This window comes from Perca flavescens, chromosome 4 (assembly GCF_004354835.1).
Source record: "Perca flavescens isolate YP-PL-M2 chromosome 4, PFLA_1.0, whole genome shotgun sequence".
NCBI classification, from domain to species: Eukaryota; Metazoa; Chordata; class Actinopteri; order Perciformes; family Percidae; genus Perca; species Perca flavescens.
In genome coordinates this window covers 10,595,589-10,622,769 of record NC_041334.1, presented here as the reverse complement: position 1 = coordinate 10,622,769, position 27,181 = coordinate 10,595,589, and the positions used below count along the sequence as shown (strand labels likewise).

At 41.2% G+C, this 27,181-nt stretch overlaps 1 protein-coding gene across 1 annotated transcript in view; it reads right to left on the bottom strand.

Moving 5' to 3' along the window:
• Positions 1 to 27,181, bottom strand: part of ptprt (protein tyrosine phosphatase receptor type T) — a 430,905-nt gene that overhangs the window by 72,055 nt on the left and 331,669 nt on the right. Inside the window, exons 19-20 of the mRNA XM_028575011.1 lie at positions 25,271 to 25,425; positions 15,775 to 15,777 (exon numbers count right to left, since the gene is read on the bottom strand). Coding sequence (XP_028430812.1) covers positions 15,775 to 15,777; positions 25,271 to 25,425 — 158 coding nt within the window. The remainder of the gene's footprint in view (positions 1 to 15,774; positions 15,778 to 25,270; positions 25,426 to 27,181) is intronic.

The following is a 27,181-nucleotide window of genomic DNA, read 5'->3' as shown; positions in this document are numbered from 1 at the left end:
TATTGGTAGGTCACCTTTTGTACGTCAGCCAAGCAAGTCAAACTAAAAATTCTCTTTTGGGGCGAGTCCAAAATGTCTTTACAGAAACAAGTTGACGCGGACACACAGTTTAAAAGATGGAGGACATGGGGTGGAGACAAAAGTAAAAGAAAAAGAAGAGAAAATGCGTGAACTGGATGAGAAGACATTTTTTATTTTTTAAATAGAAAGAAGCCTAATTGAGGTTTTCTATTATTAGACTGTTCATGTTTTAATGTTCTCTGTGTGGTTTTAATAAATGAAACGCCCTCTTAGTTCAGTGTTGTGGCGATATGGCTTCTGACAACCAGATAGGAGACTCACTGAAGTGAGAGAGAGAGAGAGTGTGTGTGTGTGTGTGTGTGTGTGTGTGTGTGTGTGTGTGTGTGTGTGTGTGTGTGTCGGAAGGAAAAGGGGTTGTAGTATGAAAAACTGCATGACTCTATATTTTCTTAATTGAGCTATTTGCATGTTAATGACGGCTGTGGATTCATTAGTGGCCCGAAGTGGCTTCTCCATAAGCCAATCTAAATACTGGCTTCCCTAAACGAATGAAGAATGAGCCGGCCACATGGGTCACTCTGCAGCTACTACTTGATTGTGTGTGTGCGTGTGTGTGTGTGTGTGTGTGCGTGCGTGCGTCTGCGTGTGTTTAAATGTGTGTGTTGTGTGAGTGTAAGTGTGGTCAAGAGAAAGAAACAAAGGACTGAAAAAACAGCCATGTACAGTACAGGCCAAAAGTTTGGACACACCTTCTCATTCAATGTGTTTCTTTATTTTCATGACTATTAACATTGTAGATTCTCACTGAAGGCATCAAAACTATGAATGAACACATATGGAATTATGTACTTAACAAAAAAGTGTGAAATAACTGAAAACATGTCTTATATTTTAGATTCCACAAAGTAGCCACCCTTTGCTTTTTTTGATAACTCTGCAAACCCTTGGTGTTCTCTCAATGAGCTTCATGAGGTAGTCACCTGAAATGGTTTTCACTTCACAGCTGTGCTTTGTCAGGGTTAATTAGTGGAAGTTTTTCCCTTATTAATAAAAAAGCAAAGGGTGGCTACTTTGAAGAATCTAAAATATAAGACATGTTTTCAGTTATTTCACACTTTTCTGTTAAGTACATAATTCCATGTGTGTTCATTCACAGTTTTGATGCCTTCATTGAGAATCTACAATGTAAATAGTCATGAAAATAAAAAGGAAACGCATTGAATGAGAAGGTGTGTCCAAACCTTTGGCCTGTACTGTATATCTGATAGGCTTTCACTAGCTATGTTTCCATCCACACATTTTTAAGTGATATTGAATGAAAAATGCCTTATGGAAACAGTAAAATTCGATTGAATTTCATGAATATCGACGCAAAGGAAATACGTTCGGTCTCATCGGATTTTCTCTTGATCGATATACGGCTTATGCGATAAACGCTGATGGAAACGTTATTTGCCAAATAAATAATGAATTGCGATTGAGTTTTAGGTCATTTCCGCCCAGTATTTCCGCTCTGTTTGCACACATGACAGGTGTCAACAAACACAGATGTAAGCGGACGAGCGAGGAGACAAGAGACTAGCAAAATATAACAGCTATTTTAGATAGCAAAAATCTAAGAAATGCCATAATTTATCAGGAACTCTCGAAGGAAATGGGCAACAAAGGTTACGACAAGCCGTGGGACATCCTCCGGAGTAAATGGAAGACCCTCAAACAGCGATACATGGCTCAAAAAAGAGAATTGTCTCACAGCGGTAAATAAAAGGCAAGTTCCACCTTTTTGATGAGCTGGATCAGATCCTCGGCCAAAGGCCCAGCGTAGCTGGAATAGGTGGAGTAAAGAGAGCAGTGGTGGAAGAAGTATCCAGATCCTTTACTTAGGTAAAAGTACCAACACCACACTGTAAAAAATACTCTGTTACAAGTCAAAGCCCTGCATTGAAAATGTTACTTAAGTAAAATTATGATCAGGAACGATCCAAACAGTTCTGTCAACCAACTAAGCGATTAATCAGCTAATCATTTCAGCTGGACTTGTAGGCCTTTATATTGTTGGGCATCCTAATTACCAAAGTAACTAGTAACTAAAGCTGTCAGAGGAATGTAGTGGAGTAAAAAGTGCAATATTTTTCTCTGAAATGTAGCGCAGTAGAAGTAGAAAGTGGCATTAAAAAAGAAAAGACTCAAGTAAAGTAGAAGCATTTTGAATGAGTACTTGAGTAAATGTACTTAGTTCCATTCCCCCACTGAAAGAGAGGATGCATTGAGACATGGAAGGAGAGATAAGAAAACAAGGAAAAGAGGAGATGGGAAGATAGGAAAGTATGGCAAAGGAGGAGGAGGAAAGAGAGATGGGACAGGATGAGGGGAGGGGGGGGAAAGGTGGAGGAAAGACAGGAGTAAAGAGTCGAGGAGCAAAAGGAGAGTTCAGGAGCGGTAAGGACAAACACAAACCGTCTGCTCGCTGAAACAGAACCGACTTGTACATCACACTTCCCCTTCACACTGTGTCTCCAGAATCGTTCCGCTGAGAATTTACTCCAGCGCTTGTATCCCATGAATCCTTATAAACTCCTCTCATCCTTCCCTTTCAATGCCCTCCTTCGTACTCCTGAACCAGTCCCATCTTCCACTGCTGGTTTGTCTTGTCAAATACAGTACAGGCCAAAAGTTTGGACACACCTTCTCATTCAATGGGTTTCCTATTTATTTTTATGACTATTTACATTGTAGATTCTCACTGAAGGCATCAAAACTGTGAATGAACCCATATGGAATTATGTACTTAACAAAAAAGTGTGAAATAAGTGAAAACATGTCTTATATTTTAGATTCTTCAAAGTAGCCACCCTTTGCTTTTTTATTAATAAGGGAAAAACTTCCACTAATTAACCCTGACAAAGCACAGCTGTGAAGTGAAAACCATTTCAGGTGACTACCTCATGAAGCTCATTGAGAGAACACCAAGGGTTTGCAGAGTTATCAAAAAAAGCAAAGGGTGGCTACTTTGAAGAATCTAAAATATAAGACATGTTTTCAGTTATTTCACACTTTTTTGTTAAGTACATAATTCCATATGTGTTGATTCATGGTTTTGATGCCTTCAGTGAGAATCTACAATGTTAATAGTCATGAAAATAAAGAAACACATTGAATGAGAAGGTGTGTCCAAACTTTTGGCCTGTACTGTATTTGACAAGACAAACCAGCAGTGGAAGATGGGACTGGTTCAGGAGTACGAAGGAGGGCATTGAAAGGGAAGGATGAGAGGAGTTTATAAGGATTCATGGGATACAAGCGCTGGAGTAAATTCTCAGCGGAACGATTCTGGAGACACAGTGTGAAGGGGAAGTGTGATGTACAAGTCGGTTCTGTTTCAGCGAGCAGACGGTTTGTGTTTGTCCTTACACTAGCTATGTTTCCATCCACACATTTTTAAGTGATATAGAATGAAATTCCGCGCAAAATATGTGGGGCTTGCATGATTTCATAATCCCCGCATTTTCGTTGCAAAAAAGTCACATAATAGCTTAGCAGAAAGTTGAAAAATGTTGCGTTTCCTTCACACAAGAGAAGCCATTTTCCCCTGTTGCCATGGGAACGTTACGAAATGACGTAATCACACGACGTGAACTTCATCGAAAAGCAGCGTGTTGGGTGAATCACTTTTTTTCTCTCTTTTTCATCAAACCACAGTTTTTTTCAAGACAGTAAGCATGATCGCTCCAGTGTACAGTAAAGATAATGAGTCTGTGTTACCTTATCTGACAGAATTTTTTTGCATTTTCCTGTTATTTCTGATAATTTGATAGACAAGATGTGTATTATGATTGAGTAACTAAAAACCACAATTAACAAAACGGGTTAAAAAAAAGTACATTCATATTTAAATTAATCACAGGGGGAGTCCGGTACAGCCTGACTCTGGAGATAAAACTGAGATCAGCTCTCATATTCAAGTTCTTGTTCTGCTTGTTTATCGGTTGTTTGGTAAATTGCTCTTGAACACACTTAGAGAGGATTTGAATTGTTATTTTTACTCACAAATGTTGTTTCTTTGGGATTAAACGTCTTGGGGGGGAGCGAAACAATGAAAATATTTATAGTGGACGTTTTCATTGACATTATCCAGCTGGCTGTTTCCGTCTTTAATTTGCATTCTCTTTTATAGCCCATTTATGTATTTGTATTTTAGTTTACTAGAGTTAGTTACTGGTTGCAACACACTGACGGCATCACTACCACTACAGACTTACACATAGAGACAACATATTTGTGAACAACACACACACACACACACACACACACACACACACACACACACACACACACACACACACGGACACACACGGACACACAGACACACACACGGACACGCACACTTCCTTTGGAGACAAAGGAAGTGTGTGTGTCTCCAGAGCTCTTGGCAACTGCCTCCAAGGCCACATATGTGTGTGTTTGGTGTGTGTTAGAATATGTAAGTTCATACATACATGGATGTGTGGCCGCTCCTGAATACAAGTGTATGCATTTCCATGCCTACCTTTCAGTATGTGGGGTTTTGTTTATTGATGTGTGTGTGTGTGTGAGTGCGTGCGTGCGTGCGTGCGTGCGTGCGTGTGTGTGTGTGTGTGTGTGTGTGTGTGTGTGTGTGTGTGTGTGTGTGTGTGTGCGTGCGCGCGCGTATGTGTGCGTTTGTGTGTTTGTTGGTGTTAACTCGCAGCAAGGTCAAATATGCATTAAGCCAAGCATGAAATGGATTCATATCGGCAGCTCCACAACACTGACTAGGATGAAGACATCTCAATGCTAATGGGGAGATTTATTGACCCTACAGTCACAAAGGTGTGTGTGTGTGTGTGTGTGTGTGTGTGTGTGTGTGTGTGTGACATAGAGACATATGGAGAGCATTGAGTATGTGTGGCTAGTATGTGTTTGACGATAGAGATGCATTGATTGAGAAAGGGATAGAAGTTTGTTTGTGCGTGTGTTTGTGCGTGTGTTTGTGCGTGTGTTTGTGCGTGTGTTTGTGAAGGCCGTTCCCGCTGTCAGTGAGTGGCGTATGTTAATGCAGTCCTTCATGCTTGGCAGTGTGCTATATAAAGTTCCCTCCTCCCCCCCCCCCCCCCCCCACCCCTGTGACTTTATTAAGACCCAGTTATGGATGACTTGGACTCAGAGTATCACCGTGTTAACTCCTTCGACACGGCCAGCTGTCTACCTGTGTTTCTGTGTTCTATACAAAACTCCTCCACAGTTCGAAAGTAAACTCTTCTTATGAAGCTATGTAGCCTTCACTTGTGGTGTACCTTTGCACGATAAATGCAAATATAATTCTGCGTTGTTTTATTCATGACAGTGTCTGCAGTCAATTCAACTGTATTCAGTCGAATTGTTGAGGGTCCTATTTTATTTACTGTTGCAATACGATAAAGACAACAATACAGGACAAGATGACGCTTTTTTTTCCCTCGTCTTTGTTGCTTTTTTCGACGCTTTTGTCGCTCTTTTACATCCTGTTTTGTTTCTTATTGCTCTCCAACTGTCTTTATCAATCTGAAACCAGAGCACAGCAAATGTTGAGGACGACTCATTTTTCACTCCTGCCTCCTAAAGAGAGGCAAAAACTGTCCGATGTTTCTATTTTTAACTTACATAACATGGGTAGGGTTGCTGCATTGATTTGCGGGGTCCAGTCAGAGAGACTGAGTGGGAATGACACAAAGTGGGAAAGACACAAAGGAAAACCCTTAAAGATTTGGGGCTTTTCAGAAAATATTTGGGGCTAGAGCCCTAGATAAGCCACCCCCCACCCTGCTCCGCCCCTGGGTGAGATAATACGCCGGTTACCGATGTGCACGTAAACGCGCCGATGGTTAAGCTGTTGGCCACAACTGTGTTCAAAATATAATGTTCTACAATTTAAATGGACAGCTACCAGCCAACTGGAAGCAAGTATTTTGGGTAGACATTTTCTAATTCATCATCATTTACTGACATCTTTGATACCCACCAACTGGCAATTACCGTTAAGCCCAATCATATTAAAGAAATGTCTTCCCTACAGAAGCAACTAAACGACAGAGAGAGAGAGACATCATTTCCAAACCTTGCTCTTACAGTATTCATTACAGCATCAGCCAGCACACAGTAATTAGATCCGGAACGGTCAAACAATAATTGAAACTGAAATTGAAATTATGTTAAACACTATTACAATATAACCGTTATCATCTACAAACGTGAATAAAAGCTGCGACAATCAGTGCATTTAGTCTAACCGAGACAACCCACTGTGCTGTATTACTAGGGGTGTAAGATAAAAATCGATACACTTGAGTATTGCCATATTTTCTTTAGCAATACTATATACATTTTCAAAAACGCAATATTGATTTTTTTTTTCTTCCTTTTTTTTTTAGTTTATGTGCAAAAATATTCATGTAAGACAGTGGTTCACGTTTAAACCCCCTACCACTAGATGGCCATGCTGAGACGCACCACTAGTGTCCTTAACAGTACCTAACAGTGCCTAACAGTGCCTAACAGTGCCTAACAGTACCTAACAGTGCCTAACAGTACCTAACAGTGCCTAACAGTGCCTAACAGTACCTAACAGTACCTAGCAGTGCCTGACTTCTTGATAGAAGCCAACAACGTAGCTACGGCTGAACTTTGGCCTACTTTAGCATATCAACATTAGCTCACTAAGAACCTGTGAACCATAATCCCAAACTGGCCGTTTGATTTTCTGTGTACTGAATTGTTTACCTAAAGTAAACTTCTTTGACTTTTATGCACGTCATGTCTTTTGTTTTTAAATATTAGTTTTTCTAAAACTGTAATACTTCAAACAAATCCCAATATTTCGCCTCACGTACAGTATCGAAATATATTGCAATATATTGAATCGTGACCCATGTATCGTGATACGTATCAGATCGCCAGATTCTTGCCAATACAAAGCCCTATAGGTATATATATATATATATATATATATATATATATATATATATATATATATACATACATATATACTGCTTTGAGGGTCAAAATGCAACAATGCAACAGACTCTACATTCGACACCAGTCCTGTCACCGTTATTATCCGAATAAATCATAACATTACATGTGCATCACTCCCACAACTCCAACAAATGTCCATCTAACTTTAGAAGACTATCTGCTGTATCAGCCACGTCTCTGCAAATGTCCACGTTCTGAAATGCAAATACCATTCTCGGCAAACCTTTCAACATTGAAGGTTATGAGCTGAAATCTTAGCATCATGTGTTTTTCTTTTTACGAAAGAAAATGTGAAAAAGCTGTGGCTGTTGAGTCCCTCTCTCTCTCTCTCTCTTTCTCTTCCTGTCTTCCTCTGAAGCACAAGGTCAGGTACAACTTCATTTTATGGCCGCTGGAATTCTCTTCAGTATGGATGAAAAATGGCTCTGGTATGTGGAACACGTTACAGCCTTGTTTGTGGAACGGTGAGGCGCTAGCCTAAAAGATGGAAAATACAAGTGTAGCTGAGCTGTTTGTTTTTTTTTTCCAGAGGAGGAGAGAAACAAAAGAAAGGAGGACATGTAGAGACAGAAATCGGCAGGCGAAAAAAAAAAAAAAGACCCCTTCATCCCGTCAGGAGATGCAGGGAAATAAAGTGTATTTTTTTCAATCTCAACTTACAACATCAAGAGCACAAGAGGGTACTCAAGTGTTTCTCCAAAGTAATCTTCATCCTTTCATTTTGATTAGATAGAGCTGTTATAAGATATACTTGAATAAATAATAAGAGGTATACAATCAGACGTGTCCGTTTTATATCTACTGTAAATGGGCTCTTTATGCAACTACGACAGGTTGAAAAAAAATGTTCACTGTTGAATGCAACTCAAGGGCATGTTTTATACCGTATGTGTACATTGAAGTGTAACACCTTTGGGCACGAGGAGTTTGGTTTTCTCTCTACAAGAAGCTTTTTTCCAGACTTTATGAAATATGCAACACATTCTCACTCATCAATCTCGTCAAATACGGACGCTTGGCCAGGTGCCTTTGGCGTTGTTACTGACGCTGAAAGTCTCCCTTAGTGTCCTGTAACGCGCTTTAACTAAACGCGCTTGGGCGGGACTATTGGCGTCCCTTTTGACGCAGTTATGTTAAGGAAAAGGTTGTGGGTGGTGCAGGCTTACGTTTTCTTGTGACTCGCGGGAATAACGGGACGGTTAAAGACACACGCGGGACACGAACCCCGGTCTCCTGGGTGAAAGTCCTGTGTTTGACCCATCCACCACCCAGGCCAATCTCCCTACGCGGAATTTCCCCCTTACACACAGTACAGGCCGAAAGTTTGGACACACCTTCTCATTCAATGTATTTCTTTATTTTCATGACTATTTACATTGTAGATTCTCACTGAAGGCATCAAAACTATGAATCAACACATATGGAATTATGTACTTAACAAAAAAGTGTGAAATAACTGAAAACATGTCTTATATTTTAGATTCTTCAAAGTAGCCACCCTTTGCTTTTTTTTGATAACTCTGCAAACCCTTGGTGTTCTCTCAATGAGCTTCATGAGGTAGTCACCTGAAATGGTTTTACCTTCACAGGTGTGCTTTGTCAGGGTTAATTTGTGGATTTTTGTCCCTTATTAATAAAAAAGCAAAGGGTGGCTACTTTGAAGAATCTAAAATATAAGACATTTTCATTTATTTCACACTTTTTCGTTAAGTACATAATTCCATATGTGTTCATTCACAGTTGTGATGCCTTCAGTGAGAATCTACAATGTAAATAGTCGTGAAAATAAAAAGGAAACGCATTGAATGAGAAGGTGTGTCCAAACTTTTGGCCTGTACTGTACTACTCGCTAAACCCTGTGCAAACGTCCGTATTTTACGAGTTCGGAGTGAGCACAGGTTGAAATATGAGGAGGAGTGGTGCAAATATCATAAACTAAAAGGGAGAGAAGAGGAGTGAAATAGATAGAGGAAGGGTAAAAACATAAAAGATGGTACGGGAAAGGATGAGTGAGAAAGAATTAAAAAGGAGGAAAAAAAAGAAGAAAAAAATTGAATTGAGTTTGTGAAACAAAGAGAAAAAGTTCTCCGAACGGCAGATACACATGATGTACTTAATGACTTAGCAGTATGCTGAATTTGTTTACCTTTTTTTATTATCATTATTATTCTATTCTGATTGCAGTTGGATTTATGTGCAAAGTGAGATGAATTAGTTTGCAAATTCAGCTTAGGTGATTTGAGAAGTGAATATAAATTGAGAAAGCCGAAACGAGAGGACGGACGGAATAAAGGACTGAGGAACAAAAGATAGCCGAGGCAAAGGCAAGGCAGAGGAAGAGAGCAGCAGAATAAAGGAGTGATGAATGGAGGAAGAGACAGAGAGGCAGATGAAAATATCTATCTGGACCGCAGGGCGCAGGGATCAACTGGTCTAGACAGTACAGCAGCCGTTTACCTCATTTCACCTCCACCTCTTCTGACATGAGCAGAGAAAACACTGACTCACAAAGAGAGAGCGTGTGTGTGTGTGTGTGTGTGTGTGTGCAGAGCAGTCTGCTTGCAAGTGTGTGTATGCCCATACAAAGCCACATGCTTTGGAACTTACAGGCGCCAGAGTTATCGGAGTGTGTGTGTGTGTGTGTGTGTGTGTGTGTGTGTGTGTGTGTGTGTGTGTGTGTGTGTGTGTGTGTGTGTGTGTGTGTGTGTGTGTGTAGGTGGGTGTTTGCGCGTGAGTTACCTACACAGCGATCTGTGAAGTCACCATGCCGTTGCACAGCAGACAGACAAATGTGCTTCACAGGAGAGTTTCTTACAAAAAAAAAATATCTTGCAAGTTAGGACCAAAGAGAGAGGGAGGGAGGGAGAGAGAGAGAGAGAGAGAGAGAGAGAGAGAGAGAGAGAGAGAGAGAGAGAGAGAGAGAGAGAGAGTGGGAGGGAGAGCGTGAGAGAGAGAGAGTGGGAGAGAGAGAGAGAGACTGGTGGACAGATAGATTTATTCATGTATCTATTTCTCTCTGCTCTGTTTTGTTACTGTGAATGGCCAAAAATGCAAAAGTGATTCAAGCTTAATTTTTTTTTAACGATTACTTTTTGGGGCTTTTCCGCCTTTAATTATTATTTTTTTTGACAGGACAGCTAGGTGAGAAAGGGGAGCGAGAGGGGGTTAGACATGCATAAAATCGTCACAGGTCGGATTCAAACCCTGGACCTCTGCATCAAGGCATAAACCTCTCAGTGTCCAGTACGTGCGCCTGCTTTACCCACTGAGCCAACCCGGCCACCAAGCTTAATATTTTTTATTGAATCGTCCAGCTTCTACATTTGCTACTTTTTTAGCAAAAAAAAAACTTTTTTAATTTGAACTATTGTTTGGTGAGTTTTTGTTACTGACTGTATGGACTGGGAAGCTGCAAATTAAGTGCCCATTGGGATTAATAAAGGGTCTGAACTGATTCTGTTCCGGACATGAAATTAATGCATCCCTGAATTTGAAAAAAAAAATGGAAATAAACTTTTGTCATCATTGTGTTTTTCCATCCTCAACGACATTAATTGTCCGTTTGGACCGTATCAAAAATCTATGTACAGCTATATGTACATTGGTTGCAACACGGTGTCACGGCAGTTCGTGTAATGGTCACGTTATTTTTAATCTATTGATACGTGTTCACGGGGACGTTTTTGTCGGTTTTTTTTCGTGGTGGCCAGCACAAAATGGTCTATACGGAGATTAACGGGGAAAGCAAATGCCGCACCCCGGGGAAAGGATGCCTCACACGCCGGGAGACGGCTGCAGGGAGACGCGCGACAATGACGGGACGGTTAACGGGGAAACAAAACGCCACACGCGGGACGCGATCCCGGGCCTCCTGGGTGCAAGTCCGGAATTATTTGACCCATCCACCACCCCAACCAACCTCCTTACGCGGATTTTCGGCATTTCATACTACTCGCTGCCGTAGACGCGCTGTGACCGCGACATATGCTTCCCATTTAAATACATTAGTTTACATTTTCGTGCTGGCCACCACGAAACAAACATCACAAAAACGTCCCAGTGAACACGTATCAATAGATTACAATAACGTGACCATTTCACATACTGCCGTGAGACTGGGTTGGTACATTTAGCTATCCGTGTGAGTCAGATTTGCAAAGATTGGCAGACCAGGAGGCAGACAGACTTGTCAAAGTAAGTGTGACTGAGAGAGCACTTGTTGTGAATATAAGCTGCGTAAGCAGGCAGTCAAGAAGTGGCTTGAAAAGAGCACAGAGGCTCCATCTCCCCTGTGCACATAAAGGTTAAAAATGACTCTCTCTCTCAACTCTGCTCTCACCTTCAATTACCCAGCACTGCCACATTAGGGCCAAACAAAATGACTACCATTAGCCATAATCACCTTACATGCAGCCTAATGCTTTGCTCAACTAGACTGGGGGAAATAATTGCCCGTCGGTAATGCTGTGGAAAAACTACTTCCAATACAAGCAGGGCAGTGGGTAGAAATGGGCTCCCTTGTAAAAGAGATTTGACTATCTCAATGGGACATCACCTAGTAAAATAAAGGATAAATAAAAAAATAAAAAATAAATGATGAGCTCTCTATACGGGACGTGACTCCGGACCATCTTCCACAACAACAGCTTTGTGTTTCCAATACAGTATCTTCAAAATATGGAGCAACGATCATAAAAAAAAGCCCAAAATCACTAAGGTCTGCTGGCGGGGGATTGCATCTTTTACTTCAATAAATTATGCAATGAAAAAATTAGGTGGTGCTCCTCTTTTTATTGTACTGTATATTCATGTTGGCCTTCCTCCATATCCATATCCATGAATAGTCCCCTGTTCCAAACATCCCAGAGAAGAACTATTTGGTTTTAATCTTCTCAAAATAAAAAAATTATTTAATTAAAAAAAAAGTTATCCTTCTGTTGTTGAGTGTTTCTGTCCTCTCTGAATCATTTACGCATGCAGCACATGTACATTTTCTATTTAACTTGGGTCATGTCTTTTAAAAAATAAAAAAATAAAGATACAGTTAAAAACACTAGCCGGAGCATGTGGACACCAGATGTGAAGGGCCAGGCTGTTCTCATGAACCGTTCGTACACATAGCTACAAAAGTATCGCAAAGTAAGTCGTACACTGTTAGAAAGGTCCATAGAAATACGGGCTAATATACTGTGTTAAAAGTAAGGAATATTCTGGAATGTTTTTTTCACAGGTGTTTCTCCATATTTCGATTTTTTTCTTGGATTAACAGAAATGTCCGCCACAAGTACCGTGACGGAATATAAAAAGGTAACTGGTCATTTTCTGCCAGGACATTATTATTAATTATAATATAATTATAATTATATTATATAATTATAATATTATTGCAAATTTTTTTTCTTACAGTAATGTAAGTATTTACTACTGTATACACCACAACGACTGCTGCTGTATTAGAGCGCTCTGGTCTGGCGTAGGGAGGAGGTCGGCACGGATGGGTCCTTCGTGACGAATGGGTCCTTCGTGTCCCGGGGGAAAAACCAAGACTTTCACTCAGGAAACGAGTGTTCGTGTCCCGGGAGAACTACTTAGGGGAACCGGTGTTTTAATCCAAACCACGGTCTTTTGTTCTAATCTTAACTAGTCGTTTTGGTGCCTAAACTTCACCGTCGTCGCCGCATGGCGGTCACCTTTTGTCGGTCACCTTTTGTCGGCTAAACTTAACTGCCACTGCCTCAGCTAAATTTTACTGTAAAGACCACTAAACTTAACTCTAATGTGACCGGTTGTCACATGACCATAGGATGTCATATGACTTGTTGTGTAGACATTTTGGTACGATACCATACGGACCCGGTCATGAGAATGCGTTGAATTGGCCCTTACTGAACACAGGGACTTCTAAGGAACCTCATCTGTTTAAACTGGAGGAACCCAGCTCTACATGTAGTTCTTAGGCTGCAGTTCCTGCCCACCAAAAATACGCTCAGTGATGTTTTAAGCCCCCCAACGTCTCCTTCCAGGCAGCGCTGCGACCGTTGACTTCAAGGCACCTAACCCTAACCCTTGCCTAATCCTAGTACGTTGGGGGCTGAAAACACAGATAAACCAAAAATACCCTGTCCTGGGAAAGTATTTACCAACCGGCCATTAACTACGGTGGAGTCTGCTGTACTAACAAGCCACGTGCTCCTACATGTGCACACAATGTATTAGGACTGAAACAAGCACAGGGTTTATCTGCTATTAACATTCGGACCTGGGATGGGAATATTTTGATGTTTAAACAATGTAGCCAACTTCTCAAGCTGCCTATAAAACCGCAGTGTATGAGCCCTAAAACCAAGCATTAATAATCTGCTATACCTTAGAATGTATCCTTTGTAACATCCCCGCAAACATCGGAATACTTCAGCAGTAAATTACAAAGAACAGAATGATTCCGTGAAGTCTTGTCACATGCACGCCAAAGCTGTTGCCTTGTAATCCATTATTGGTCTAATTTGCCTAATCTTCATGTGTTTTTTTTTTGGATGCCCTTGAAAAGGCAAACAGGAATGTGATAGGGAGGATTTTAGTTTCAGATCCAGTTCTTGAGATGCGTTCTTGGGGTCCTTAGGTTCCTGGGACGCCTTCTCATGGGTCTGTGTTTGGATCAGTGCAGTTGCTCAACTCTGTGAGCCTAATTAACCAGGAAAAGCTCCTGATCCATGGAAAACACAACTACAGCGCTAACAGCGGCGATGGCCCGGGCACAAAAGGCTGACGCTTGCTTTGTGAACTGACAGAGAACAGTGTGGCGTAACCTTTGAACATACAGCAGTGTCTGGGAAATTGATTTTTTTTTTAGAGGAAAACGTGTTTGCACATGAAATGCACGCTATGCTGCGGTGGCTTTCCACTGATCCAGTGGATTTACGTTGCGTCAACGGTAACAATGCACTGGGTGTATGTGCATAGGGATAGGTCTGAGTGTGTGTTTCTGTGCATATTTGATACTTTTTGATGTGTCCTTGTCCCCTTATGCATATATTTGTATAAGTGTGTATGCTATACTATGTGTGTACATGTTGGCTTCATTGTGTGTGTGTGTGTGTGTGTGTGTGTGTGTGTGTGTGTGTGTGTGTGTGAAATCATATTTCCATATTTCCATAGCTGAGAACACCTGAGCTAAGGAGAAAGCTTTACAGCTGGTTCAAACATAAAACACACACACACACACACACACACACACACACACACACACACACACACACACACACACACACACACACACACACACACACACAGAGAGAGAGATAAACCCCCCTCTGCATTGCATTCTGGATTTACCCAAGCTCATTCTCCCCGTCTTTGATCCCTCAATCTGTATGTCTCTTTCACTGTCGTCTTAATAACTTCCTTCTCTCTCTCTCTCTCTCTCTCTCTCTCTCTCTCTCTCTCTCTCTCTCTCTGCGCTCCTTCTCTTTTCAAGCTTTTAAGAATGCTCGCTGGCACCATTCAGACTCCTGGTACCATTATCCATTTTCAAAAGCCTGAAAGGTATTGGAACGCGTCTAAATGGTGGATTCTTTAAAAGTGAAATGACGGAATTCAGCTCCCCTTGGAGTCCACTTCAGATACAATGGACAACATAATGGACTGAATGGAAGTAAAAGCGTTAAAATCACAAAATATCTACGATCAGATGAAAATGGTTTTGACAGTATTTTCTTCATCTGCTCTAGTGGCCATCCTTTGTTTTTTTTCACCAAACCTCGATAATGTGATATCTGCTCTTTTAACAATTTAGTTTATTTGTTAAATGTATGGCCATTTTGGTAATCAACTATGAGTGGTCTCTTTTTAATTAGACAGCTGAGCTACAGTAGTGCTTGACTGAAAATAACTAAAGTAATACAAACGATGAAACTAAGAAAATTATTAAAAGGGCAGTTACTAGAATCAGAATTCCTCTAGTTTAGTTCCATCGTTAATGCATACTTTTTCATGCAAGAGTGTTTGGTAGGATAAAAGCATCATAAACGTATCAGCAATACATACATATTGTAATACATGTATAACATATTGTATAAAGAAATATGCAGACACATTTTCTCTCTGTTTCTGTTTTTCAGTTTCCACTCAATTTCTTCCTTTGGTTTTCGGTTTCCGTCACACCTGTCTCTTCTATTACAGTGAACATTGGTATTCCATTCCTCCATCTGTCTGTCATTGGCCTTGGATAGAGATCGTGAAGATCGTGAAGATGATGATGATGATGATGCTAATAGCAACATGCTTGGCGGTCAGTTTGCAGGTCTCCATCAACTAATTTACTGCTTCAATCAATAAAATAATTGCGATGCTCAGCATGATGCGCAAACAGCAGTCAGCACTGCTGCTGTATGGTGTATAGGGATTGATGGCTGGAAGGATGGATGAAGAAAATGAGGGATGAGCAGATGAAAGGAGGGCTGCAGTCAGTGTCTAAAAGGGGAGATGGGAGTGTAGTGATGGTGAAAGCAAGAGATGGGATTTAGAGAGGGAGTAATGTATGTACATCTGGATGGATGGATGGATGGATGATTGATGGAAGGAGGGTTAATTGAATCAACTACATTAAAAAAGAAGAGATGAATGTAGAAAGTGATGGAGGGATATGAGGAAATGAGGAAATCGGCATTGCAGGGAATTTGGGAATTAGTGGATGGACAAATAGATGGGATGAAGGGATAGCCCAACCCGCTCTCACTACTGCTGACGCTTGGTCAGTGGCTCTCGGCGTCAGATACCGACGCAAAAATCCCCCTTTAGCGTCTGTACGGGAAGCACCGGGCAGAGCAGCAGCTCGACCGCGGCGCGGTAAGATGACGTAGTATTAAGAGAGACGACGGTAGCGAGTAGTACGAAAGATCTAAAATCCACACAAGGAGGTTGGTTGGGGTGGTGGATGGGTCAACCAACACAGGGCTTTCACCCAGGAGACCGGGGTTGGTGTCCAGTTTTTGTTCAGCGTGTCACTTAAACGTACATTTTGTAACACCACCTACAATCCTTCCCTGACCATAACTAAGTGGTTTGACCCTGAACGTTAAAAAACGAGTGCGACCCTAAAGGTCCTGACCAAGAGCGTCGAAAATGACGCCAAAGGAGTACCCTAGGTACTACTAGGAGAGTCAAATATTGCTGCGGATGGGGATGGATTACATTGGCATTAGCTGAAAGCCCCCTGCGTCTGACTGAGACGCTAAAGGAGACTTTTGGCATCTGAAACAAACGCCAAAGTAACCTGATCAAGCTGTTGGTTTTGGATAGACAGATGACGGTGTGTAGGAGAGGATGAATGCAATGGATGAAAAGATTGACAAAAGGACGGAATGGTCAGGAGTAGCAGTGGCGGTTGCAAGAGTTAAGAGTGGAAGAGAGACGGTGGGGCTATAGACGAAGAGAGCAATGATGGATGGATAGATGCAAAGAAAAAGCCGAATAAAGTCACACGGAACATTAGTTGATCGCAGAACAAAAGAAGGGACGCGTGAGTGGATGGGTGGACTGAGTTTAGAGCAGAGGTGCCCAAATTATTTCATGTGAAGGGCCAAAATATATCTGGATTAGAGTGGGGATCGGGCCGCATTTTTCTGTCCGAGCCCAGCCCGCGTCCGACAGAGCAGTAACCGAACTCGGCCCTGAGCCCGACAGGCATTAAGATATTTATGTCCGAGCCCGACCCGAGCCCGACACGGTTAAAATCTTGTTTTTTTTACGTTTGTTTGTGTGGAAAGCCCACTTTTATTCAGCAACTGTAGGAAGGCATTCGGAAATGTCAACAGATGAGCACATCCGCGCACACGGGGCAACAAGCGCACGTTAACACAGGTGACCGAGCCCGACCCGAACATCATTTCTAAATATCTGTCTGAACCCAAACCGAGCCTGTCGGGTATCCATCCCCTAATTTTGATGGAAGGCTTTGGGCCAAAAATATATTTTAAAGTTGAAGAATTCCGTAATTCTTCGCAGATAAAATGTACACGTTTAATTTAATAGGGAAGTTTACCAGCACTGTGCTTTACATTGCAGTAAACTCAGATGAAGTACTTTTTAGCTACACAAAATGTATGTTTTGTTGGCATTTACACTATAAACTTTAGAGTAAGGGTCAGGGGATGAATTAACAGAAGATAGAGGGATAAGTCGACACCAATCAATGACAAATGTACATTTCAAGTCTTTTTCACACTTGTACTGCTCTCTCTCTAAGTTATATCATTCCGTGTTTTATTTAAGTCTATTTTCGATATTTAATGTATTTGTTTTGCTTCACAGATTGCCGTTCTATTTAATCGTGGAGGGAGCAGATGGCTCGAGAAAACGCTAACGTCACTGCGTGAAGATGTATGACAGCGAATTTGTGCCTTTGCACAAATTGCTCAAGCGTTCTTTTGCATTCTGCTTCATCATGCTTTGACGTGCATCAGCAAATGGCACAGAAACCTGCGTAGCCAGTTGTGTAGATTACATTAGATTAGCTTAAATATGCAAGGCTGAAACATTATTGGATATGGTTTTTCATTTATTTCCCCGTCGCTTTCTCTTTTGACCATTTTGTCCAATTTTCTTCTCTTTCTTTCAGTTTTTCTAGAGCAGATGAGATGCAGAGTGGCTGTCTATCACTGTGATTTGTCTTTTTTTCTGAATGTCTGCTTGCCTCTGGCTATCTGTTTCCTGGGCAGTTAACACATGACATTCAGGTATTACAGTGATTCAGCTGGTTTACAACAGTGTTTTTTGGAGAAGATGCACATTCTCCTACCTGGAGAGGCAGGTGACAAGTAGAGGAGAGGAGACAAGGAGAGGAGACGAAAGAGATGAGGCCAGGACAGAAGAGGAGAGGAGGAGAGAGTGGGAGTGAGAAAGGGATAAAGTGAGAGGAAAGGAAGAGTGAACAGTAACGTATGGAAATGAAGTGAAAGTGAAGAAAGGACGACAGAATATGTGATGATGAGAGAAAGAAAAGAAGGAAAGACAGAAGATTACAGTATGGAAGAGAAAAAGAACGAGGATTAGACAGTAGACGGTAGAAAAAACACAGAGCACAGGAGGGAAGAAGGAAGGAGTGAAAAGGAGGAGGAGGATGGCTGGATGAGAGGAGGTGTGGCAGGAAGATGACGAGCTGGCAGCTGGCTGATAAGTATTATCACATAAAGCAGAAACAGTCCGTAAAAGGAGAGTGGCAGACAAATGTCATTACAGCACTTATACCTCTATGAGTGTGTGTGTGTGTGGGAGTGTGAGTGTGTGTGTGTGTGTGTGTGAGTGTGTGTGTGTGTGTGTGTGTGTGTGTGTGTGTGTGACCACACACACACACACACACACACACACACACACACACACATACATGTCCCACTTTGGCAGGGGCCACAGCCAATCTGCTTGGCAAAGAACTGGTCAATCTGGCCAACAGAAGGGGAGAGAGGGAGAAAAAATGAAGAGAAAAAGACAGAAAGAAGGTACTTGGAAATGGTTTTGACATTTCATTCTGCCCATGTGCAAAGTGTTTGTGTGTGTGTGTGTGTTTGTGTGTGTATAGGCGCATGAAGTATTTTGCCCTCTCTGACATTGTATGTACCTGAATGTGTGTGCTATTTTGTAACTTTTGCATCTGTTTCTCATGCTCACAGATGCACTCACACGCGCACACACACACGCACACACACACACACACTGTAAGAGCGATTTTTGACTGTAAGAGTTATGAACCACAGCTGTTGTGCTTTGTAAAATAAAAAAAACAGAGAATGATTAACAAAAAGCACATATGATCCATTGAGAAATTGAGAAGTTTTTCCTCACCTATAGAAGTTGTGGCTGGAACTGGCTCTTTAGACACTGCACACGTAACCAACATGACACACAGAGGGAAACACACAAGCTCAGTCAGAAACAGTAATGACTGCAACTAACACGATTACAGTTCAAACATTAGCCTCTTCAGCCACTGAAACGTTGCCTAAAGCATCTTTGAAGATTGTGTGTGTGTGTGTGTGTGTTAATGTGTGTTTGAGTGTGTACCTGAGTAGTAGGAATTCAGCAGGGATTTGCTCTGCAGCGTCTTGCTTCCTTGCACGGAGAAGGAGCAGGGAGAGGGGGAGGCTGGGGAGGAGACAGAAAGGGAGAACAGGTGAAAAGAAGGTGAATAAGAGGACGGAGAAAATAAGAGGTCGTGTGAAAATAGGGGGAACCGGAGGTGGGGGAAGGGAGAGGTGAGGTTGGAAGGGAGGGGGTGGGACAGGATAAGAAAGAGGAGAGAGAATGTGAAAACAACAGGAGGGAGAGAAGGAAAGATGAGAATAGAGGAGAAGAGAAAACAAGAGGAAGAGGCAGGAGGTGGGGAGACCAGAGTGGAATAGGAGAGAAAAGAGGACATAAAGTTAGGTAGAAATCAGTGAAGGCCATACAGTAAGGGAGGAAGGCCAGGGAGAAGAGGGATAGGTCAGTGAGTGACCTCATCAAAATAAAAATCAATCATCACAGGACACAATGAACAATGAAAACACACACACGGAAAGATCAATACTCCATATTCAACAGCCCAAAGTACAATCCGATAACGCTTAAATGGCACCGTCAATGCTGCCGATACTGAATTCTGAAATACAAAAGTGCTGGTCCCGTCTCAATGAGTGTGCACTCAAATATGACAATATGCCCTCAGTGTCGGTCAATACGTACAACCGATTGTGTGATTGTGTAAAGAATCACGACGGTTCAAATTGAATGGAATGATCCAATGGGGGAGAAACAGAGCGTGACAACAAAGTTGGATGTTTAAAAGCGTTTTCCAGTGACATGTTATACTCAATTATCACACTCCAATTTGGACACATATAAATACCAATCGATCAACACTGTGAATCAAATGGCTCTCTATCAGTCTTATGCCCACCATACACTAAAGAGACTTTGAACAGACTTTGAAAAGACTAGAATAACCTCTCAGCGACCCATCTAAGTGCGCAAATAGACCCAAACAATGGAAACATTTCCATTTGTTCATGTTTTCCGTTTCATTTCTCTTCTGTCCATACCGTGCTGGTCATCTATCTTTCACTCTGTAAATCAGCTAGCAAGCAGTTAACCTTTGTGCCGTAGTGCCAAAATTCTTATCAGATGGTACCCTAGAATGAAATCTTATCAAATGGAAGTCACGTAATTTGTGTCAGTTTTGGGAACAAGTGGTTTAATTTATCCGTTAACTTGTGGTGTGCATTATTGTTTTCTAGTGCGGCTTTCTTCCTGCTTTTAGCAAAGTAGTTTTCATTTAGTGTTTTTGAGTGCACTTTATTTTTGGCGTCATTGAGCGGAAATTCCATAATAACCTTTGAGCATATTGTAATTGCAAGTGGTGTGAGAGAAAACTAGACTTCTGCACCTCCTTTTGGCTATGTATTAAGGTTTTAGAAAATCTAGACCGTAACGGGAGATTTTGACCAATCGCAGGTCATTTCAGAGAGAGTGTTCCTATTGGCTGCTCTGCACATGCATGCAGAGGGGAGAGACAGAGCTGCAGGTAAAGGTCTCACTCTAGAGTACTTCAAATACATTTTTTTTTTTTTGCTTTCTACCCACCGCAGCTGTATGCATCTCTATTGTATGTACATCTACATCTATATTTTGGTTTCCTTGTTTTTTTCCCCCTGAGTTATCTTTATTCATATTATTGATAGTCAGGAAATGTAACAACCAGAAAAAAAGACAGCATTGGTCATTTATTCAAATGACTTTAAAAGTGACCTCTTGCAGTCATAGGGAATAAATGACTCTAAACATGGCAGCTGTGGTCATTTGTTGAAATTACACATGTCGGAGTTCAGTGTTAGTGGGATAAGGATCCTAAGTTGCATGGGGAGGGGACAACATTGTGTTGCATTCTTTTGTTTATAGTAAGCTAGCTGCCTTGTTACACTGGAATCCATCTCGGTGGTTGATCAAATTGCTATCGGCAGTTCAAAATGGCAACTTTGGGAAAAAAGTCAAAAAATCAAACACTGTTAGAATAGAGCTGAGCCGATTCATCATCGCATATATACGTGTTCTCAAACAGTGACTGATGGCTACTACGTCCATGCAGATACACTCTCTCTCTCTCACATATACACACACAGATTGCAAGGGGGTGTAAATAAATGATATGTAGGGTAGACACAGGCACACACACAATAAGATAAAACCTAGGGGGATTGGGACTGACTATGACATATTATATGCTAGTTAAACCCGTTCCAAAATCCATACTAGAAATCACAGCTAGCCTACACACATGTATCTATAGGAGCGGCAGCTAGTTGGCGTGTGTGTGTGTGTGTGTTTGTGTGTGTTCATCTATAAGTAATTGTCAATTATCTATAGGCTTCGAGCAGCCAATTAGCAAGCATGCACGTTAGCATATGCAGTATTTTTGTTCATCAGTTTTGTGTATTTCAGACACCTGATGGCCCAAGCTGGCGGCCATTAGTGGAAACTCTCACACTACAGAAAAACTCTCCTCCACCTCCCTTCATACTGACTGAGCAGATGACACATTGTGTCTCCCCTCTTCTGCCCCTGTCTGTCTTTTCCTTTGTTTCCTCCCCCCCACTCCCATCCTGCCCTCTCTTCTTGTCTCACCTCCTCAGCTCTATTTTCCTCTCATTTCTCCTATGGCACTTTTCTCTACTCTTCGAACCCTGACATATTTGTGTAAGGTATTCATAGTTTTTTTTTCTCAGTTGGAGTGGTTGTACAGCAAACTGTCAAAATCAAAGTGTGTTTACTAGGGCTGGGTTAAAATAATCGATTCTCCAATTAAAATCGATCTTTGTTTAATTGATCTGACAGTGATTAATACAATCCAAGAAATGGATCTTTTAATATTTGCCTTTTCATCATGGATGTATAAGTAAAAGTACTTTAAACTAATTTTGTGGGGGTCAATTCTGACTAAATGTAAGCATTATAAATGAAAATATTTTTATTTTACAATTTACAGCATATGTTCTCTGAGAATCTCTTTTATATCCAAGCTAAACTGGTATCGTAACGGAAATTTCCCATAACTAATTGATAGTGAATTGAATCGGAAATGTAATCAAATCATGACCTTGTGAATCCGAATCGAATCAATACGGGGAATAATTAGCAATACCCAGCCCTAGTAAAAACAGTCAACAAGTTACACAAAGGGGGTGTGAAACAATTAGCATGATGTGAGGTGGTTTGAGACACATTCTAGCTAGATGCTAAAAGGTCAAATGTAGATGCATTAGCCTCTCCAATGCATCTATCTCCAATGACTAAGTTATCCCCTAGTGGTTTTCTCCCTGTGTTATTAAAGCCATATGAAGAAAGTGGCTTCAGAGATTGTAATATACTGTATATGTGTGTAAGAGAGCAGCATAAATGAGTTCTTGTGATGGTCAGCAAGACGTTTGTCTCAATAATAGTCCATCCATGCCAGTCTTCCATGGGTTTCTGTTAGTATGATGGTTGTTAGCTATATCTAGCTTGGCTGGCTTTAGCAAAAGCTTTTCAGCTGGAATTGTTAGCAGACTGCTTCAGATACATTAAACACCAGCCCCTGAACCTAGTATCTGTTGTAGGAAAGCCAGACCGGTGTGTTACGTTTTGAGATCTGGCAAAAAGACACAAAGTTGTCCTGAAAATGACCAATGTCCATTTTTACATATAGCTATGAAAAGTAAAGCACTGTGATTCATATGTATTGCTCGTTTTTATTGGTGTACGCACCACAGTGACTGCTGCTGTATAGGACTACAGTGGTCCGCATAGGGAGGAGGTTAGGTAGGGTGGATGGTCACAAGACACTCACCCAGGAAATGGTTTTTTTTGTCCCAGGAGTACTACTTAAGGGGACCGGTGTTTTAATCCAAACCAGAATCTTTTTTTCTAATCTAGTCGATTTGGTGCCTTAACTTAACTGTCGTCGCCGCATGACGATCATTAAAATAAACTGTAACGCCATTGATAGGACCATCACCTCAGGGTGCTCTGTACCCAGCTCACAGTCAACTTTTCTCAGCTAAATTTAACTGTAAAGACCGCTAAATTTAACTGTCAATAATCTCAGAGGTTATCATACGACTTGTCGTGCAATACGTTTGCGTACGATATCCTACGAACCCGTTCATGAGAATGCGTTGAAACGATACAATTCAGGTAAACTCTGCTGCTTCCGGTCACCAACAGATTGAACGGTTTTCACGTTAGCTTCGAATCAATTTTCTCACCAGTAACTTTATTTGCTCAGATTAACATTGCCCTATTTTTCTGTTTCCAACCATAAAACCGCCTGGGATGTTCCCCACAAACACAAAATGAATGGCAGTATAAAGGCTGACACAGACCTCATTCAGTGTTTGTAATTTTACTAATGTCTTCAAAATGAATGTGATCATCATTTCCTGATGTGAAAATGATCCATATAGCAGCCCTCTTGCCTAATTGTTATTCTGTTTGCTCTACTGTTTTCTGTTACAATAGCCCAATTTCCCTAATTTAAGTTTTATCTGCTCTTCTCTTCGTTGTCCTCTCTCTTTCTCTCTTCTCTCTTCTAATACCGCCAAACACAACATATTTTCCCCCTCTTCTGTGATAAAATCCCTCTCGTCTCATGCGTACCGGCACTATATGCTAATGCACCTCCGAAAGAAGCTCAACTTTAATACAATGAGGAGTGTACCTGCATACCAAAAGAAATCTGCTTTGACAGCAATGTCCTGTGAAGATAACTGGTGACTGGATGAGAATGCAATAACACAAAAAGGTTATTTGCCCTGCGAGGGGCCATCTGCGGAAATATTATTGGGTCCCCTTACCTTGTGTCAGCATTTTTTCTCTGTCTCATTAGGACTGAGCCTGGATCAGTGACTGTGTCTATGCGCGTGTGTGTGTGTGTGTGTGCATGTGTGCTTTATTTCTTTCTCTTCTTTCAAATGTGTATGTGATAACACAGTACCAACTGTAAAACAGTTATTGAGAGACTAGTTCATGGCACGCCCCAAATCTAGGTAACGAAGACCAATTAACATGCCAAAACTGTATTTGGCCCCAGGCAAGGTTGAGTTGTATTTGCCTGGAAGCAAAAAATAATCAACCATGACTTACAAAATAACCATTACTTCATCACGTATTCGGTTCCCAGTTCTATATTCCACAAACTACAAAACCTATAGACACAGCAAAAGTGTAGTTAGGTCTAGCTGGAAGAAAAGACATGTCCAACGTTTCAAGTACTACCAGTTTCTGAAACAACCAAGGTCCAGAAGAAAGGAAGCTCCTTTTAAATATGTTGCTATTTACATGCACAGAACATGTAACGTTTTCATATACCACAGCTTTATCACACATCCAAGGTCTGGACAAAAGTGGTCTCCTCTTGCGTTTTCAATGCAAAAACATTATTGTCCGTCAGAATTGCAGCGTGGACAGTTAGAGGAAGAGAGCAGGCAATTACGGGCAACATTAGCTTGCCACTTAGTCCCTCTCCAGCGTCCTGCTTTCAACGTCCAAGCACTCCCAAAAGGCCAGCCTGACATTTTCAAGAGAAAAATGCCCTTCTGAGGGGCCCTGTCTAATTACCCTGGACACACACATATTCACACATAAGTCTACAGAGAGACAGAAATATGCCCCCACATAGCCACGCACATGCAGGCAGGTTGACTTTCATAAGATTGCAGTTGAAGACACACTGATGTGTGTGTGTGTGTGTGTGGAAAAACCCAACGCAACATGCATATATGTACTTGCGTGAGTATAAGGCAGCACAGAGCAGAACACGTTCAGAGAACAGAGCTGAAAGTGATTACAACAGCACTAAGTAAGATGGAGGCTAGTGAAGCAGCACAAGCATACTGCTGATATTAGTGAAAGAGGAACAGATGGAAAGTTTTATTATAAAATGAAATGTCCACTATTTGAATAAATGAATGTGACAAAATGATTAATGGCACAGAGGCATAGTAATGTGTAGAGGAAACGTTGCTATGTGAAACAAAAGTTAACTTATAGCTACATTTCTTATACAAGAGAAAATATTGGAATTACATTTTCCTACATCACAACAACATTTCGTCTGCTGTATTCTACCTTGGTTATATATTAAGAGATTAGATTAAAACAGTTTGTTCTCCAATGGATCTCTATGATGGTGCCAGAGCCATGGATGATTTTGACTTACTGAATCCGTTGAGGTCCTGGGTGGATGTGGAAAAGGGGTCGTCTTTGTGCAGGGTGCTGACTTTAGTGGTGCTCTTATCAGCCGTGGTGACCGGACCCATCTCCCTCTGCTGGGTGGAACTACTGGCGGTCTCCTTCTGCTTCTTTGCCAACTTCCTATATTGGTATGACCACATGCACACAAACAAGCATACATGTAAAGGCACATACACAAGCACAGACAGGAACACACACACACACAAAAAGGTATATTTACATATTCAGACACATATACACACAAGTGTGTAAACCCACATGCAACGCACAAACAATTACACACACACAAACAAACATAAAAATCGAAAATATTGTCAGGGAGATGATTTATGGTGAGAATGGCAAGCACAGAAGAATTCTATTTTTTAAACATGCGGTGACTTGAACACAGAAGAGACAAAATGGCCACATGAGGATGAACATTGTGCTTTATGCATTGCCGTATCCAAAAGTGAATCAACAATATTCTGGCGTTTATTCATCTATTTTTGTTTGAGTCTTTCATGTTCACCGTTTTAGCAGCCACCTAGACGGTTTTAGGGGGGGATGCCACTCCGCTTGTTAGCAAAATGACCAAAATGCATGCCCCCTGTTAACCTTTCATCCCCTCTCTCCATCCCCTAGTAGCAGAGAGAGATCCAGGGGCAGAGGGGTTGTTTAGTTGAATATGTTAGTCTAATCTGCCCGACTTATTGATCCTTTATCTGACTGAGGTTTGTGCAAAAATCTATGGCCCCGACCATGGCTCTGAAATATCAGTAGCCTAACTATGCTATGTATCGATACATGCTTTGCGCCATCTGTGGTGCTCACGTAGCAGACCGATTTGTCATTGTGACCCAAACGGCAACTTCCGGGCCTGAAAAATGAAGCCATAGGGAAGTGTCTTAAACCGCCATGCTATCTAATTTCCAGCAGAGTGCAACTGCACTCGACAAAAAGAAGTCTGTTTCTATGGAAGTCTATGGGAAAATGACCCTATTTCTCACTTGATTTATTACCTCAGTAAACATTTTCATAACGTGTTTATGGCATCAATAACTAGTTTCAAGTCTTCTTTCATACAGCATGTTGTTCATTTAGTAAAATATGGTCCCTGTTATTTTAAAATAGACCATAAAGCAGGGCATGCTTTAGGGGCGTGGCTACAGCCGACCTGTCAATTATTGTACATTGTACATTAAAATAGGCGTTAATTTGTTTTTGGGTATTGTCTACGTTTTCATCTTTAACTTTGACCCTCTCAGTGTGTGTTTTCACTTCATCAAAGTTAATTGTAAAACTCTGGTCGCCTAAAAATGTCTTGTTTTGAGTTCTGCTAACCAAGCTAGTTAGCTAGTGCTAGCGTTAGCTGGTAAATTGAGAAAGTCTTCAGATTTTCAACCAGCTCTGTGTACTGCCCTACATGCTGATGAACGGCACCAGTAAGGTTTTGGGAATATCATCATTCAGAGTTAGCAACATGGATAACCAGTACAGTGACTCATTTAAACGTATTTATAGACATATGAGACTTCCTTGTGCTGATTTTCATGAAGTATCAAGAATCAATACCAGTTGTTTAGTAAAACCGCACTGACAGCAGTGATTGGTATTGTAGAACCTATGATATATAATTTGCATTACCATATGTTTACCCAGTGCCACATCCAGTAGAGGTGGACAGTAAAGGATGCTTGATTTGTGATACAACTCATCTAATGGGTATATTTTTTTTCCTCCAGAGAAATTAAAACAAAGAAAGGACAGGCGAAATGATTCAGTGGGGAAAGGTTGACATTGTGTACCTTAGTAACATGAAGGGCTTCTAATGTATTTGTGTGACTGCCGATGAGATGTCCCTTGAGTGTGGTTGTATTCTTAGGGGTTTTTCTCT